Source organism: Typopeltis vanoorti, chromosome 6 (assembly GCF_054136105.1).
Source record: "Typopeltis vanoorti isolate ZY-2024b chromosome 6, IOZ_Tvanoo_1.0, whole genome shotgun sequence".
Classification (NCBI taxonomy): domain Eukaryota; kingdom Metazoa; phylum Arthropoda; class Arachnida; order Uropygi; family Thelyphonidae; genus Typopeltis; species Typopeltis vanoorti.
In genome coordinates, this window is record NC_143554.1 from 85948653 (window position 1) to 85965699 (window position 17047).

Consider the following 17047-nt stretch of genomic DNA (forward strand, 5'->3'; position numbering starts at 1 on the left):
AATAAATAAACAAACATTTTCCGGAAAATAAATTTAATTATATTTAAATAAACAATGTTCTTAAAAACAAAAAAAAAAAAAATATTTTTCCTATTTATTCGTCTTCGGATGATGATATATCCAGACACTTCCGTCGGCCGGCACGGGTTAAAACTGCCGCAGAAAGTCACGCCATACGACAAAAGACCCAATTACTACCTGATTGATGTGATCACGTGCTAATCATTCGCCAACGTTTTATGAGCGGTGACTCTTTTATGTCGGCTAAATTACTACAGTGTTTTTCCAAGATATGATGGCCTATTCGCCAAAATTTGTTAAAAATAACAGGAAATTAATAACAAAAACAATTCATTTAATTATAAGCAAATCTTGGTTAAGAGCATTTTAAAATTAATAGGGTGTTCATTTTCAGATGTGACATACAGAACGGAAATTTTCTTCGTCAAATCTGAAGTCTAAAATCGATGGTTTACTGTATATCAGAATCAAAACGGAAACAAGGAGACCTGACCAGCGCAAATAATCCAAGTGAGGATTTGGCCTTGTAAAGAGGAAAAATGACATTCTTATTTTTTACATGTGAACGTTCGTTTCAGCATTGCAATTATCTTTTGAGTTGTATTGTTGTATTTGCAGTCTTTGCTGCATGGCGCTTGAACCTCAACTTCCTATTACTAACACTCAGATCCCTAGCCTCATTAGTTTCTTCTAGCATAATCCCACCAGTATAAAACGACATTGGATAGCTAATTCTTAATACCGAAGTGAGTGACTTTACATTCAACAACAACAACAATAATACTAGTTAAAATAGTTTTTGTCTTTTACACTGCTGTATAAGTCAGTTGGTAGTCTGCTGTTGTATCTCCATCGTTTCGCTTATGTGGCCTACATTTTAGTTATAATAATAATAATATATTATAGCGCCTGTGTAGCTTCACTGGAGATGGTATGTACCTTCAACAGCGCTAAATCGCTCAAAGAGAGATCGTCGTAAGTTTCATTATAGTCGTCGACTGGATGGACTTTTACTTAGCCTTTTTGTGACCTGTTTTTGAGTTAATCGATCTCTGGCGGAAAAGCGGGTTTTTTTCGTGAAACTCGGCTTTTTAATCCCGTATACTCAAGAAAATCGACCGTAGAACCCACACTTTTTTTCAGACAGTAAATATAGTGTTAGGATTAGCGACCACGAGATGGCGGTACTTGTCTTGGTCCAGTTATCTCTGATTTGTACCGACTGATATTGAAATCCACTCCCCCCCCCCCCTTAGTCTTCACAGGTTAGATAAGGCTAAAATGGCTTTTCCTGCACTCTATATACAGGAATAAAAGGCGTTAGCTGATTTTTTTTTAAATAAAAAATGTATACCATCGTAAGAGGGAGGGGGGTCGTTGTGAGCACAGGTATTCTCTAATGCCGCGCGTTTTAAATATTTTGAAAAAGTTTGAAAACACTCTTTATGCCATTATTAAATATCTTTGATCAAAATTCATATAGACATCACCAGTCGTAACACCAGATTATAGAAACCTGAAATAACTACGTAGTTTCGTTACATTTGATCTGTAGAAAAAAAACAAAAAAGCTCCGTCTGAACTAGCATACGTTACTTGTACACATTTTATGTAGTAAATTTATTTTCCACTGACTAATTTGCCCTCCAAAGGAAACTGTCAATGATTATCTTCTAACGTGACCTTGACTAAAGAAGCCCGTTTTATTATTTTTTTTATCTTCAGTTATCCGCGCACAAGTTAGGTTGGTTATCATTACGTACTACTTCAGCACGTATACCGACTTCAGTTTTTAACGAAGTAGTTGAATATCATGGCAGCCTCAAGGATTGCAGTGGTAAGGTTCAGAAGTTTGTTCAAAAATCCATTAAGATTTAAAAAATATATCTATGAACCTTAAAGATATGCTTAAAAAAAACTTGCGATATTTTGATGACAAAGCATTTTCAGACTTTTCTCTTAACAGTAAATATTACGGATCTATTGGAAAATTGCGGAATGTTCCTTAGTAAAAACAATTTTAAATTTCAGGATAGAATGAAGTATTCAGTGTGCATAAATTTTATTTCGTATATGCATTATTTGTACCATGCAGAATTAAACTTTGGCACTTGTTACTGCATCAACTATCAGCATTTAATTAAATTTAGAAGGTGCTTATTGAGTAGAATTTCTCGTTTCAGCTCTGGGTTAATAGAAGAAATTAATTCTGATAATATCGATATGTTACACTGGATGATTATCAGTATAGTGTAAAAGATAAATGTGGACTTACTAGTGAAGTCTTTCAAAATATGTCATTAATTTAGGTGGTTTAGTATACTCTTAGGAATGGTTATCAGGTTTCAATTTATTCAAGATTAATATATTTTTTAAATTAACAAAAAAAAACAACGTTGTAGAGAATTTTGAACATTGATAATATACTTCATGTTAGAAGTTTAATGGAGTGAAACAGCACTGAGAAATGATTGAAAGTAATATTTCATGCTTCCATAAATTTATCTCAGTTACAGAGATATTGTCAATGAGTACAGTATAAGACTTATACAACACATACTAATTCCTTCTGCAATGAATTATACAAAAAGTTAGTGAAATCTCATCTCCACCCCTTACTGGTCATACTACATTCTATATAAAAAAAAGTTCCCATTTTAAAGATTCTTGCAAATAATACTGATATCCTGGTGAGCTTTAACATTACCTCACTGTTCACTAACATTTCCTTAAATGACACCTTATTATTTTTTTAAAAAAATTGATTCTACTTGATGTCATAGATCTTTTTTTCCTTTGCTATCTATTCTGGTTATTTCTCTTGGAAGGACAAAATTTATAAACAGAAGTACCTATATGGGATCACCCCTTGCCAATGCTTTCATGGAAGGTATGGTAGGATGTCAAATGAATAAATTTATATCAGGGGCGAATGCTGGTCTTGAAATTCACGCTTGTTCTTGTTATCATTCAGGGAGTGATTGAAGTCTGATTAGCGTAATAATGAATTACTGACCATTTAAAAGTATATATTTAGAAATTTATGTACATTTAATCATACAAATACACCATTTATTTTACAAATGATATTTTATCTTTTTCAATTTAGCTACTTGAATACAAATTCTACCCTACGGTTCTTCTTTATGAACTGGTCAATAACATCGTTCATAAAAAGTTGGTTGCAACTTAATTTTCCTAAGCAACACACACACACACACACTTGTAAAGGCTGGCTGAAGCTCTCTGGCTAGAGCTACTTTGACTGTGTATGGCCTGTGTTTAAGAAGGGAGCGGAAGATCCTACCTATGACATATCTATGACATGAGTATTAGTTACGTAGTACGTAACTAATACTCATGTGGTATTAGTTACGTAGGTCAGACCTCTAGAAGCTTTGAAACGAGAAAGAAAGAACACATAGGATATGTCAGAAATAACAGACAAGACATTTCAGGCCTTTCATGCCACTTTGCCTCTACTAACCATCACATTGAGTGGGATAAGAGCCTTATGCCATACATAGAAGATAACTACCATTCAAGAACCTTTAAAGAAACAGCTACAGTCGCCCGTAAAACTGAAAACCTAAACAAGAATCGAGGTCTAATTTTACCAGAAATTTGGAAAACTTATCAGATCATTAAACATCAAAGAAATGAACTTTCATAACAATTACGTCATGAGCCATAACGAATAAATCACGTTAACGAGACACGCACATTGTCACGCACGATACCAATTTTTTGTATGAATTAGAACCATCAGTTATAACCTAGTCTGTAACCTTCATTTTAGCTTACTAGTTTGTATCCCTGAGGATGCCAATAGAAAAATTGGCGAAACATATAGGAGGATAAAATAAAGCTACTTGACAAAGATTATATAAAAAAAGTGTAATAGTCTAATGATGTGACTTTTTTCATGTAGTTCTATCATAATATCCTATACATTAGGTGGGAGATGAATATCATTGCCTTGTCCGTGTGTAGAGGCTTAAGTGCTGTGAGGGCATCATGTTGGAGGCTTAATGGATTGTATACAGCACTTAGAAAGGATTAAAACAGAATTTAATACTTCCTGTATTTTGTCTCAGTTACTGAGACATCTTCAGGGATTAAAAAAAACTAATGTAACATATGCACAAATACCATACAATGCTAAGCCCAACCGCGTTGTTAACTCTAAAGTCCTATCTAGGTGGAGCACCTTCTAAGGGTGGTTGTAGGTGGCCTGGAATGTAAGGTGGGATCTCTGATGATAAGTGTTTCGCAAATCTTAAGAAGCTTAATGCAACCGTATTTATTAAGATTTGGTTGATTTCTGAGAGCTGCTGCTGATTCTAAAAATAGTCTCTCTTTTTTGAATTTGCTGTGGTTGAGCATAGTGGTTTTTTTTCCATGAGATCCCGTGGGTTATATCCAAGACATGGTCAGCCAAGCCCGACTGACTATAGTCGTGGTTGCAGATGTATGACGTGTTCCTCCAGGCAGATGGTTGCTGATCTGTCTGTCTGTCTGTCCAAAGTATGCCAGCTTACGGGAACAGGGTACTTTATAAATTCCAGGCACTGAGAGAGGAGGGAGCGGATCTTTTGTAGAATGGATAAGGATAGCAAGTTTGCGATGGGACTTAAATGCTGTGTGTAGGTTGTACTTTTTTTTAAAATCTTGGCTATTTTTTCTGATGTGCCATGGATGTGGGGTAGGGTGATGGCATTTCTAAACTCTTTTTGAAGAGAAGACCGGGAAATGGGGAAGGAACTGATTATTTTTTTAATACTGTGATCGCTGTAGCCATTGGAGAGGAAAGTGTTGTGTATGTGGTCAAGCTCAGTTGTAAGGGTGGTTCCACTGAAACAAAGATTGTGGGCTGTCTTGGTTAGAGTTTTAATAATGCCATATTGTTGAGCAGAGGTGGTGGTGGGATTGTTTGTGAAAACAATCTATGCCTGTGTGCATAGGTTTTCTATATACAGTGAAGGAAAGTGTACGGTTAGGAAGGCATGCAACTAAAGTGTCTAGGAAGGGTAAACAATTGTTCTTTTCCTTTTCCATCGTAAACTGGATTCTTGGATGTAGGCTGTTGAGGTGACTGAGGAAGGAGTCTAATGTGTCTGGGCCATGAGGCCAAATAGAGAACACATCATCTACATATCTTAGCCAGATAGAAGGTTTGAGAGGGGGTTGAGTCAATGGCTCACTTTTCAAAATCTTTCATATAAAAATTGGCAAGGGAGGGGGGGGAACCCATGGTGGTTCTCTCTATCTGCTGGTAGATTTTGTTCTTCCAAGAAAAATAACCAGAATTGATGGCAAAGGAAAAGAGATCTAAGATGTCAAAAGGAAAAACGTTTTCTAAGCGTGTTAAGGTATCAATTTAGGGAATATTGGTAAACACTGAGGAGAAGTCAAAGCTTACCAACAATATGTCTGTGTTATTTAAGATTAGATTTTCTGTTATGGTTTTAAAATGCGTACCCATCTTACCCATTTTACTTTGGCCAGACAGGCAGATCAGCAACCATCTGCCTTGAGGAACATGTCATACATCTGCAACCACGACTATGGTTAGTCAGGCCTGGCTGACCATGTCTTGGATACAACCCACAGGATCTCATGGGAAAAAACCACCATGCTCCACCACAGCAAATTCAAAAAAGAGAGAGACTATTTTTAGAATCAGCAGCAGTTCTCAGAAATCAACCAAACCTTAATAAATACATAGACAAGCTTATATATTGGTTATGCATTACTAAATTACTTAAGGAATTGATGATGTAGATAAGAATATAAATTAATATAACTAAAAGGACTACACAAGTAAGCTTAATGCTCTTCTATTAGATCGGGCTACTTACCTCCCTATCGAATACAATCCCACCAACTCACAAATCAGAAAACTTCACAGGCTCCTTAAGAAAGTCACTTCTTGACCTGTAGAAGTTACTAACAGATTAAAACCCTTTAACTCTATCCCCCCCCCTCGTATTTAAGGACTCCCAAAAATACATCAAGAAAATGTGCCATTACGTCCCATAGTGGATGTCATTGATCCCCCCCCCCCCCCACATACAAATTAGCTTTGGCCAATGCTCTCACACACTATACTGGCAACACACCATCACACATAAAAAAACTCAGCCCACTTCAAAGCCAGCATAGAAAACCTTACACTCCAACATACTGACATAATGGTCAGCTTTGACGTCTCCTCCCTATTCACAAATGTCCCACTCAAGGAAACTTTAGAACTAATCGAAGCTAAATTTTCTCCCGATATCTCAGCCCTATTTCAGTTCATAATGAACTCGGGCTATTTCGTTTGGGCAGGAAAAATTCTACAAACAAATAGAGGGGACAGCCATGGGTTCACCACTCCCTCCCACCTTTGGCCAATTTCTTTATGGAGACATTTGAAGAAAAAGCCTTATCCTCTGCCCCACAAAAGCCAACCATATGGCTTCGCTATGTTGATGATGTGTTCGCTATTTAGCCACATGGCTCTGATACACTCCTCTCCTTCTTAACACACTTAAACACCCAACACTCCAGAATCAAGTTCACTCTGGAAAAAGAGGAAAACAACAGCCTCTCTTTCCTAGACACACTAGTCACCTGCCAGGCTGATGGAACCTTGGTTTTCTCAGTTTATAGAAAACCCACCCATACAAGCAGGTACATTCACCAACAATCCCCCCCCCCCCCACAACAATATGGAGTGGTGAAAACATTATACAACAGGGCTAAACTAATCTGTTCTAACGACAAGGCCCTAAACACTGAACTAAATCACATCCTCAACACTTTCTCAGCCAATGGCTACCCCTCCAAAAAATCCAAAAAATATTGAAACCAACAAACCACAATTCCCCCCACCACCCCCCTTTCACAACAAGGATTACTCTAAATCCATCACCAGTCCCTATATCCGAGGCACCTCGGAAAAAATTACCAAAATCTTAATAAAACATGACTTGACCTCCTGTTACAGGCCTTACAGAAAATTGGCATCCCTTATCTGCTCCACCAAAGACCAACCACTTCCCCTAGACCTACCTGGTGTATACCAGGTCCCTTGCAGTTGTAAACTGTCGTACTTTGGCCAAACAGGCAGGACAGCGAATATCAGAATTTCTGAACACAAGGACTACATCAGGTTTCACAAGTACAGTCACTCTGGTCTTGCAGACCATGCTCTGATACACGCCACAGAATATGGTGGAAGAAAGCTACAGTAATACACCGTATTACTGTAGCTTTCTCATACAACCATACAACCAAATACAAATTTGAAAGACTATTCATGGAATCAGCCTCAGCCCTAAGAAACTCTCCAAACCTCTGCAAATTTGGTTGTATGAGACTGCCCCAAATTTGGGATGCTTACATCAGCAGACCTTCAGCCCAAAGCCAAGAACACCTACACAGCTTGTTAGGGGATACCACCAGGACTTTTAGGAGAACAATATCACTTCATTCTCAGTTACCGTGTTGTAGTGCCTACGTGCACGTGCCTTGTTTTTTTTTGTAAGTTCCTTTTGAAGATGGCAACGTAACGTTGCTGAAATAATGGATATATTTATTAAAGTGTAATTTAATTTATATTCTTATCTACATTGTCAATTCCTTAAGTGATTTAGTAAAACTTAATAAATATGGTTGCATTAAGCTTCCTAAGATTTGGGAAACACTTATCATCAGAGATCCTGCCTTACATTCCAGGCCACCTACAACTGCTCTTAAAGGGGGCCCCTCCACATAGATAGGACTTTAGAGTCGCCCATGTGGCTGGGCTTAGTATTGTATAGTATTTGTGTATGTGTTACATTAGTGTTTTTGTAATCCCTGAAGATGTCTCAGTTACTGAGACGAAATATAGGAAGTATTCTGTTTTAATCCTTTCTGAGTGCTATATACAATCCATTAAGCCTCTAATATGACATTGCCTGGTGCGAGACCACTGCCTTATTGGAGGCCTGAAGTGGCTTGAAAATGTTCCATGTTTGATCTCTATAGCAGGATTTCTGGAGTATATAAAGAATAAATGAAGAATGCAAAATATATAAAAATTTATGAAAAATAGAAAAAAAAAATCCCCAGCCTGCTCACAGTACAAAATGCATTATCATCATTGCACGGTCCTTCAGTCCATGAACTGGTAAGCTGTAGCACACCAATCCTGCCATTTATTCTTCTCTTCAGTGATTCTCTTCATTTATTCATATCTTATTCCCAAATCTTCATGTAGTTGTTTGATGAAGTTCATTATTGGTCTTCACCCCTCGTTCTTTTACCCAGGATTTTCCCTTCTATTACAGTTTTGAGGAAATTGTTATGCCTTAGTAGATGTCCCATCCATTTGAGTTGCCTCTTTATGGTCTCGAATATACTTCTTTCTTCTCTAACTTCTTTGAGAACTTTGTCGTTGCTTTTCTTTTCTTTTCTACTCGCTTTCATTAATGGTCTCCAGTACCACAACTCAAAGAACTGTAGGTATTTCCAATAAAGGTCTTTACTAATCTTTTTCTTAGTTCAATGTCAGTTTGCTTTGATGTGAGTATGTGATATTTATTGTAAAATTCTTTTTTTGCCTGTAGAATTCTTGATTTCACTTCTTTTGGGCAATGTGCATCTTCTGTGATCAATTGTCCCAAATATTGAAAGGAAGTTACTTGTTTAATAGGTTTATCTTCTGATGTTCACAGTATGGGATTTCTTTCCTATTATCATTGCCTTTGTTTTCGTGAAGTTATCTCATGCGATATTGGGATGTCTTGTTATTTATTCCTTTAGCATATTCTCATCCTTTAGAGCAACCTGGTATTATTGCTTGGTCATCTGCAAATTTAATAACATTTATTCTTTTGCCATTTATCACAGTTCCATACTCTTTGTTTAAAGCTTCCCTCATCATTTTGTATGCAACAGTGTTAAAAAGGATTGGGAGAGTAGGCATCCTTATCTTATACCTATCTCAATTTTATCTGGTTCTGATCATCCCTCTTGTAGAGACACTACTGGAGTTTGCTGTTTATACAACCGCCAGATCAACTTTATTATTTGTTCTACTCATCTCTCTCAGCAATGGGAAGAGTTTATGCCATGAAACGTCAAATGCCCTTTCGTAGTCTATGAAGCATATATGTAGGTGTCATCCTTGTTCTATCATATGTTCACCGAGATGCCTTAATGCCAGAATTACGTCCTGGTTCATCTTCTTTTCTGAAACCAAATTGGTTTCCAATTTTGATTCCAGTTAGTCTTATATTATTTTTGGAGTATTTTTGATGTATGACTTACTAAGCTTATTATTCTGTAGTGAGTACATTCTATTGATTTAGTCTTTTTAGGGATGGGTATACCATCAGAGAGTGTAAAAAGTCTTCTTGCCATGTTCCTTTTTCAAAAATATCAGTGATCAGTTGGTATACTTTGTCTTTTACCTGTTGACTTGCTTCCTTAATTAGTTCAATTAGTATGCAATCTGTGCCTGGTGCCTTAGTCATTGCAATAGTTGTGCATTGTCAAATTCATCACGAGTAATTTGCATTATATTATTTATGAGTTTATCTTTCTTTTCTGGCAATTTCAGAAGTGATTTTGTTTCTTTATACAGTTCTTGTACATATTCTTGACATCTTTTCTTTTTTATCTCATGATCTGTTATTGGGTTTCCCTGTTTATTGTTTAGCACAAAAGTGGTTATACTTCTGTGTTTGTGTGTAACATTCTTTTATCTTCCCGTAGGTTAAATCACCTCTTCCTAGTTTCTCTGTTTCTTCTATTTCCTTGCATATAAAGCAAGGAAATATTTCTGCATTCTCTTTCCACTTCATTTTTGAGTTTTTATACATCATTAATCTGCTGTTGTGTTAATATTTTTCCAATTTTGTCTTCCATTTTGCTTAATATTTTAGTAGTGTGATCCATGGATTTGTCGCTTCTTGTGGCTTTATTCCTATGCATTCTTCTGTTGCGCCATTTATTATTGTTTTCATGTCTTTCCAGTTGGTATATGTAGTTCCCAGTTTTTTTTTTTTTTTTTTCCTTGTGTGAGCTTGTTTATATGTTTATTGGTGCAAATTCTGAATTTTTTTTTTTTTTTTTAATTTCTATATTCCATTTCTTTGTAGCTTTGGGCTTGTTTTGGGGATTTTCCATTATAGTTGGCTTTTAGGTTGTGATCAGATCCTTTATCTGCACCTAAGAAAGCCATAGCTTTTTTAACTTGGTTCTGGTACTGCTGTTTTACAATGATATAGTTGATTTGAAATTTTTTTTGTTCCCCTGGACTCTTCCAAATGTATCTTCTCCTCTTGGGGACTTCTTCTTCCTAACATGGAATTTAGGCCAAGTGGCCTGTTCCAGTCTCATGCCATCTCTTTCTTGGTCTTCCGATTCTTCTTTTCCCACTTATTTTGTATCTGTATAATATTTTTGGTAGTCTGCTGTTGTCCATTCTATTTGAATGTTCTAGCCATTTTTCTTTATACTGTCTTATGTAGTAATTAATTGGTTTTATTTTCAGGGATTGTAAGATTTCTTCATTTGTTTTGTGGTCCCACTTGGTATATCCAACTGTTTTTCTGAGGAACTTCATTTCTGCTGTTTGAATTCATTTTTCATCTTTCCTTTTCATGGTCCATATTTCACTTCCGTATAGTAGAGTTGGTTTTGACAAGACATTATATAGTCTGATTCTAGTGTGTGTTTTTGTACTAGGGATGGCTTAAATATATTTATTATGCCATTTACTTTGACAAAGTTTGATATTTTAGTGTCTGTCTTTTTCTTCGTATGATAGATCGCATCCCAAGTATCTGAAAGTATTCTTGTTCTAATATTTTATCATCTATCACTCTTTTACTTCTTATTGGGTTTTTTCCTTTGAATGCCATTATTTTTGTTTTTTCTTTAGATATTGTCATAATTGTCATATTATATTGCTTTGAGATATCATTTAATGATTTTAATGATCTTCAAACTTCAAACCAGATGTTAACGATCATAAGGTTTTCTTTACAGAAGTCTATTCATCACGATCCTCTTTCGTTTCATGTTCCAAAGCCAAAATTTTCACTGATATCAGGTGTTTCTTCTTCTCCAACTGTGGCATTCTGGTCTCCCATTATCACTACATTTTCTTTTGTTTTCATCTTTCTCAATAGTTCTTTGATTTGTTCATAGATTTCTTCCACTTCATTATGTCTTTATGAGTTGACTACTATGTCATCTTTTTATTCTCTCCTATTCTACTGATATCTATCCTGCTGCCTGGAACCTAGTCCATATTCAACGCATATCTAAGAAAATTAACAGAACTTTACAATCAAATTATCAGTTTCACTTTAGCTTGTTTAAAGTCATGGAGAAAACCATTAACATTTACATTCTTTGGATATGTGCACTCATATCCATTATGTGTATATGCATGTAAAATTAAAATGTTTTGATTTTACATGCATATAAATTAAATCAAATTAGTTATTTTGCCATTTTGAATATTTTATTTCTACAGGTAACTGGTGGAAATAAGGGTATTGGTTTTGCAATCACCAAAGATCTTTGTAAAAAATTTGATGGAATTGTATATTTGACAGGTAAGTTTTTCATTTTCTAGAAGCTTTTAATTTTATAATATAATATGACTCTTTTGTGATATACATATATACACATACAGGATGGCCATAATTAATGAGGAAGTGTTCAGAGCCCTGTAACAAAAAATGTATTGGACGAAATTCAACCAAACTTGGTGTAAGTACATTCTGGAACATGGAGTTTTGATTTATATAGATATATAAAAAAAAAAAAAAAAAAAAAGTACGAAATTTTGCAACCAGGCAACATTTGGCACTATAAGTGCATGGTTTGGGATTAAACAGTAATCGCTAGAAGAGACACAACAAATCAATTTTCATGTTTGTGTAACTTACAGATGTGGTTCAATAGCAGCAATTGTGTGAGTTAATGTTACTGTTCAGATAAAAATGTGCCTCTTCACTCTGTTCTTCTACTGAAATGAATCATCCACCTCCATTCGAGCTAAGAATGTCAGGACGTTCTGCATCACCACGAAGCAAAGCTTGAGTATGGGAGATCTTGTAGGGAGAAAAACGTCAGCATTTGACCCAGGATTTTCCACACAGTTGAGTATGGCATGTCCAGTTGCCGTGATATTGCCCTATCTGCAACTTTGTCAAGTAAAGTTTGACTAGCAATGCACGTTCCAGTAAGGTGAGATCCATAGCAATTCAGTCTTATCAGAATGATGTAAATCCATTTTGGTCTTCCTTATATATCCACCAACTTGTCAGTAGAAACAGTGAGATTATCCAAATATCAAGCGATTCTAGCTCCAATTGTCTGCTGGTGGTAGAATTTTATACTTTTTTTTTCCTGTAAATCAAAACCCCGTGTTCTAGAGTATACTTACACAAAGTTTGGTTAAATTTCATCCAATGCGTTTTTTGCCACAGGGCTTTGAACATCTCCTCTGAGATGTTCAAAGCCCTGTAATTATGGCCACCTTGGGTGTGTGTGTGTGTGTGTGTGTGTGTGTGTGTGTAATGTATTTACTCGACTATAACTCGCACTTTTTTCTCCAAAAGTAAAGTTAAAAAAATCTTGGTGTGAGATATATAAGGGGATTTTTGGAAACTAAAGTTTTTCAGGAAAAAACTAAATCAACATTTATAATTACATCCTCAGTATTCATAATTTATAATTGCTCAGATTGTTTACGAAATGAATGCATTTAAATTTTAATTATCAACGTTATTTATGTGATCAATCGCTCGCCTTCATCATGCAGTATATTTTAATCTTTAGCAAAAATGCTTCTTGTAATTAAATTAAAACAAACAGTCATCTACTGAAATAGTGTCATCTTTGCTCCCATCCAGTGCATTAGAGATGGCGGTTTTTAAAAAAAATTCTTGGCAATTATTTCTGGGGGAATTATTCTCTCCATATAGAACCTAAACCTCACCTCATTCACCCCCCCCACACACACACCCAATCAAAGATCAAGTAGAAATCAATGCTCACTCCGTATTTCCTCTACTGATTGCTTCCATCTCTATGCATATGATTGGTGCGATATTAGCAAAGGATCATGCGACTCACCGACAAATGCGAACCCACATTTGTTGAGTTGCATGATCTTTTCTATTCGATGCTGATTCTCTTCAACCGACTTCCAAAATATCTGAAACTGCCATACCAACATTTATTATATATTTGTTAAAGTTTTAAACTTTTTTTTGTGTGCGAGGTATATGCGAAACATTTTAATATCTTTTTCCATAAAGTAAAATTAGGGGTGTGAGATATATGCAAGTTATATTCGAGTAAATACGGTGTACACACACACACACACACACATACACACACACACTGTTTGGAAAGAAGTGAATGGATTCTGGGCAAGGTGCAGTGTGCCATGTAACAAGTCGTGTTTATAGCTGGTATAAATTGGAGGAAGAGCCTGTGTAGCTCAGTGGGTGTGGCATGTGCACACCACGACGCTTGGCTGCATGAAGGAAGACTTGGTTTCGAGTCTAGTTGGCGACTAGATGAAATTTTTCTAAGCCTTTTTTCGACCGGTTCCCGAGTTAGTCGATCTCTGGCACGGGCAAGCGGGTTTTTCGCCCTGTAAACTCAAGAAAATTGACCGTAGAACCCACATTATTTCAGACATTAAATATATTGTGTTAGGGACCACGAGATGGTGGCACATTTGAGCCGTCTCTCTCTTCACTGTGTACCGCTTAATTAGTGATAGCCTTGGGCCATCTATCTCTGATTGGGACCAGTGAGATTGAACTGCCCACTCAGTCTCCAAAGTTAGATAGGGCTAGATGGCCTCGCCTACTCCCTGTATACGGGAATAAATAGACATTAGCTGATTTTTTTTTTTTTTTGATAAATTGGAGGAATATAACGCTTCCAAGCCAGTGCAGCTGTGTCTGGGTGAAATGTCTGTGAGAAGGGAACTGATGGAGTTTGAAAGAGCTATTGTGATAGATGCCATGTTGCAGACCTATGCCATATTTGGGGTAAATTGTTAACAAATTTGGCCATCCCAGGCAGAAATATAAGATCTGATAATATTGGAGTCTTGACAGATAACAGATTTATTTGGAGAAAAATTGTCAGAAGTTATTAATGATATAACTTTCATCATCATACTATCATAATATCCTGAGCCCCCCCCCCCCATAACTTGAGTTATGGGAAGAAAAACCCTGCATCTTCCATATAAGACTGGCTAATTCACATCAGGTAAAAAGCTCTCATAAAGGTTCTTGTCATCCTAGAGGAGATTCAAACAAAAGGGCTTTCCAACCAAAGGGATTCATCGAAATTGAAGAAATACAGAGGCTCCCAAACAGAATGTAATTGGTGAACAGTACTTGAAAAGCTGAATTTTGAGTTTTTGTTATGAAAATTATGTGTGATTTTGCAGACTAGAAGTAAAAATGAACATTATTGAGGTTGGAACTAAAAAAAAAACATATTGGTGAAGTGAATCTAGAAGGCTTGGAGATGGGGGGGGGGAGACTTTTCCATATATACTCTCTTGTCAAATCAAGTGTCTCAGCATCCTCCTGCTTGATCTGTGCAATTGCAGAAGGAAAATAGGTGGAGTTGGGAACATTAAAATATCAGAGAAAATTACCTCATTATTAGGAGAATTTAAGCGAAGCAAATCAGCATTTTAAGAAAGGAAAATCAAAAAGTGTAAGGTATGGGTAGTAGGGATATCACCTCTGCTTGCTCAGCAGTTGCATCAAAATATTTGGTGGCTGGGCAGAATTGGTCTCCACTGCTCATGCAACTCTCACTTATGGCTCTAAGTAGCTGGTAGAGTGCACCAACGGCCACACCCTGCGACCATGCCTCGACTGGCATGCAAAACTAAGTGAGGGTATCAGCATTTTATGCTGTAGTGAAGGAGAGTGTTTCCTCCTTGTTGCACTTGAAGACTGAAATGGCTGAGTTAGCCGATGACCAAAATTTAATTTGACAATGGTAATGAAGGCATGACCAGCAAACTATGTGACATAGTCCAGGCACACTCCGAGACAAAACAGATGTGGCCAGTCACCATGGAAGAGACATGAACCTCACCATGTAACCTTCCGTAGTAAACTACGAAACAGAGAATCATGTCGGATTTAAGCAATAGAGACAAAGTTGGACCCTCTGTAACTTTTGTCTCTTGGAAACATTATATGGAAGAAGAGAAAGAAACTTGGACTTAAGATGGATACAATGAAATAGCATATGACGAAGATACCTTAAACCCTACAGGGAGGGTATCTCCTTATCTTTCATGTCTGAAAACCAAGAATCTTCTCTTAAGGCTTGCAACTTGGAATGTAAGGACCTTATACGAAGCTGGGAAGTTAGATAATCTTATACAAGAACTTGAAGCAATGAAAATTGACATTGCTGGTATCAGTGAAGTCAAATGGACCAATCAAGTGGAAAAATAAACAGAAAGAACCATTCAATTATATACTCATGTGGAGAGTCATAGGAATGGAGTAGCATTTGTACTAAAAAATAAGATTGTGCAATCCTTACTTGGCATGGTCCCAGGATTTGGAGCCATAAGTGAGAATTGCATGAGCAGTGGAGACCAATTCCACCCAGCCACCAAATATTTTGATGCAACTGCTGAGCAGGCAGAGGTGCAATCCCTACTACCCATACCTTACACTTTTTGATTTCCCTTTCTTAAAATGCTGATTTGCTTCACTTAAACTTTCCTAATATTTTTATTGTCCAAATATATGCACCTGCTTCTTATTACCCAGATGAAGATGTAGAATGTTTCTATGAAGACATTCAAAATGCATTAAACAACACTAAGCTATTTTAAACCTGGTTTTACTCCATCTCTCAAGTAAGCAAACAGACAAAAAAGTCAAGTTTGCGCCTGCAAGACCAAGGTAACTCATGGTAAAAGTAGAGTAAGCTCTGATCACTAATCTTAATATTTACCCATAATGCAAAGCACATCTCCTAGAGGAGATGTATGATGCTTTGTATTAAAGGCAAGGGGCCACTACCCAGACCGGTTTCGACCTTTATTGAGGTCTCATCAGTGGGAGCCAGTACTTGGGAAATGGAATAAAACCAGGTTTAAAATAGCTTGGTATCGTTAACATTTATTATACCCAAGGTAAAATACTTTCTACATAAACAACACTACATCAGATTACATAACTATCGTTATGGGAGATCTAAATGCTAAAATAGACTCAGAAAAGAAACCAGAACCTGGGACATAGAAATCCAAGAGGAGAAAGATTAATACAGTTCTGTGAAGAAAACAATCTGGTAATAGCAAATACTTTATTTAGCCACCCTCCTAGAAGACTTTACATATGGAAAATCCCCGGACACAGCTATAGGAACCAGATTGACTATATAATGATTAAAAAAAGATTCCAGAATAACATCTTGCAAGCCAAAACATACTAAGGGGCTGATATTGGATCAGACCACAATCCTGTGGTCATTAAAGCAGCAATAAAATTAAAGAAAACAATGAAACCTCTAAACATAGATAAATATGATCTTGGCTTCCTTAAAAATCAAGAAATACAAGATAAATTTTTAAAGGAACTGACACAATCCACTGCTGTTAATGTTCTGATCCCACCAAGTATCCTTACCCTAAAGATGAGATTGAGGATAGATGGCAGAAATTTAAAGAGGGCATAAAAAAGGCAGTAAAACAAACAATTCCCAAATTTGAGAAGAAAATGAGTAAACCCTGGATGAATGACAAGAATGTAGGATTGCAAAGGAGCTATGGCTCAACAACAAATGCAAGGAAATTGAACTTCTGGACAAAAAGCACAAAACTAGAGAACTTAATGAAAAAAAAGTTAGGGAGCTAACTAGCAAATCTTGCAAAAGGGTAGGCTCTCATTGCATTGAGGATATCAGTGGAAACATCCTAATAGAGGAAGACAAAATAAGGGCTAGATGGGTAGAGTATTCA

General features: G+C 36.5%; 1 protein-coding gene across 1 annotated transcript in view; it reads left to right on the forward strand.

The window, feature by feature from the left end:
- Positions 1 to 1326: 1326 nt before the first annotated feature.
- Positions 1327 to 17047, forward strand: part of LOC150105661 (carbonyl reductase [NADPH] 3-like) — a 144471-nt gene continuing 128750 nt past the window's right edge. The window contains exons 1-2 of the mRNA XM_090394982.1: positions 1327 to 1858; positions 11543 to 11624. Of these exons, the coding sequence (XP_090251108.1) occupies positions 1835 to 1858; positions 11543 to 11624 (106 nt within the window). The 5' untranslated portion in view covers positions 1327 to 1834. The remainder of the gene's footprint in view (positions 1859 to 11542; positions 11625 to 17047) is intronic.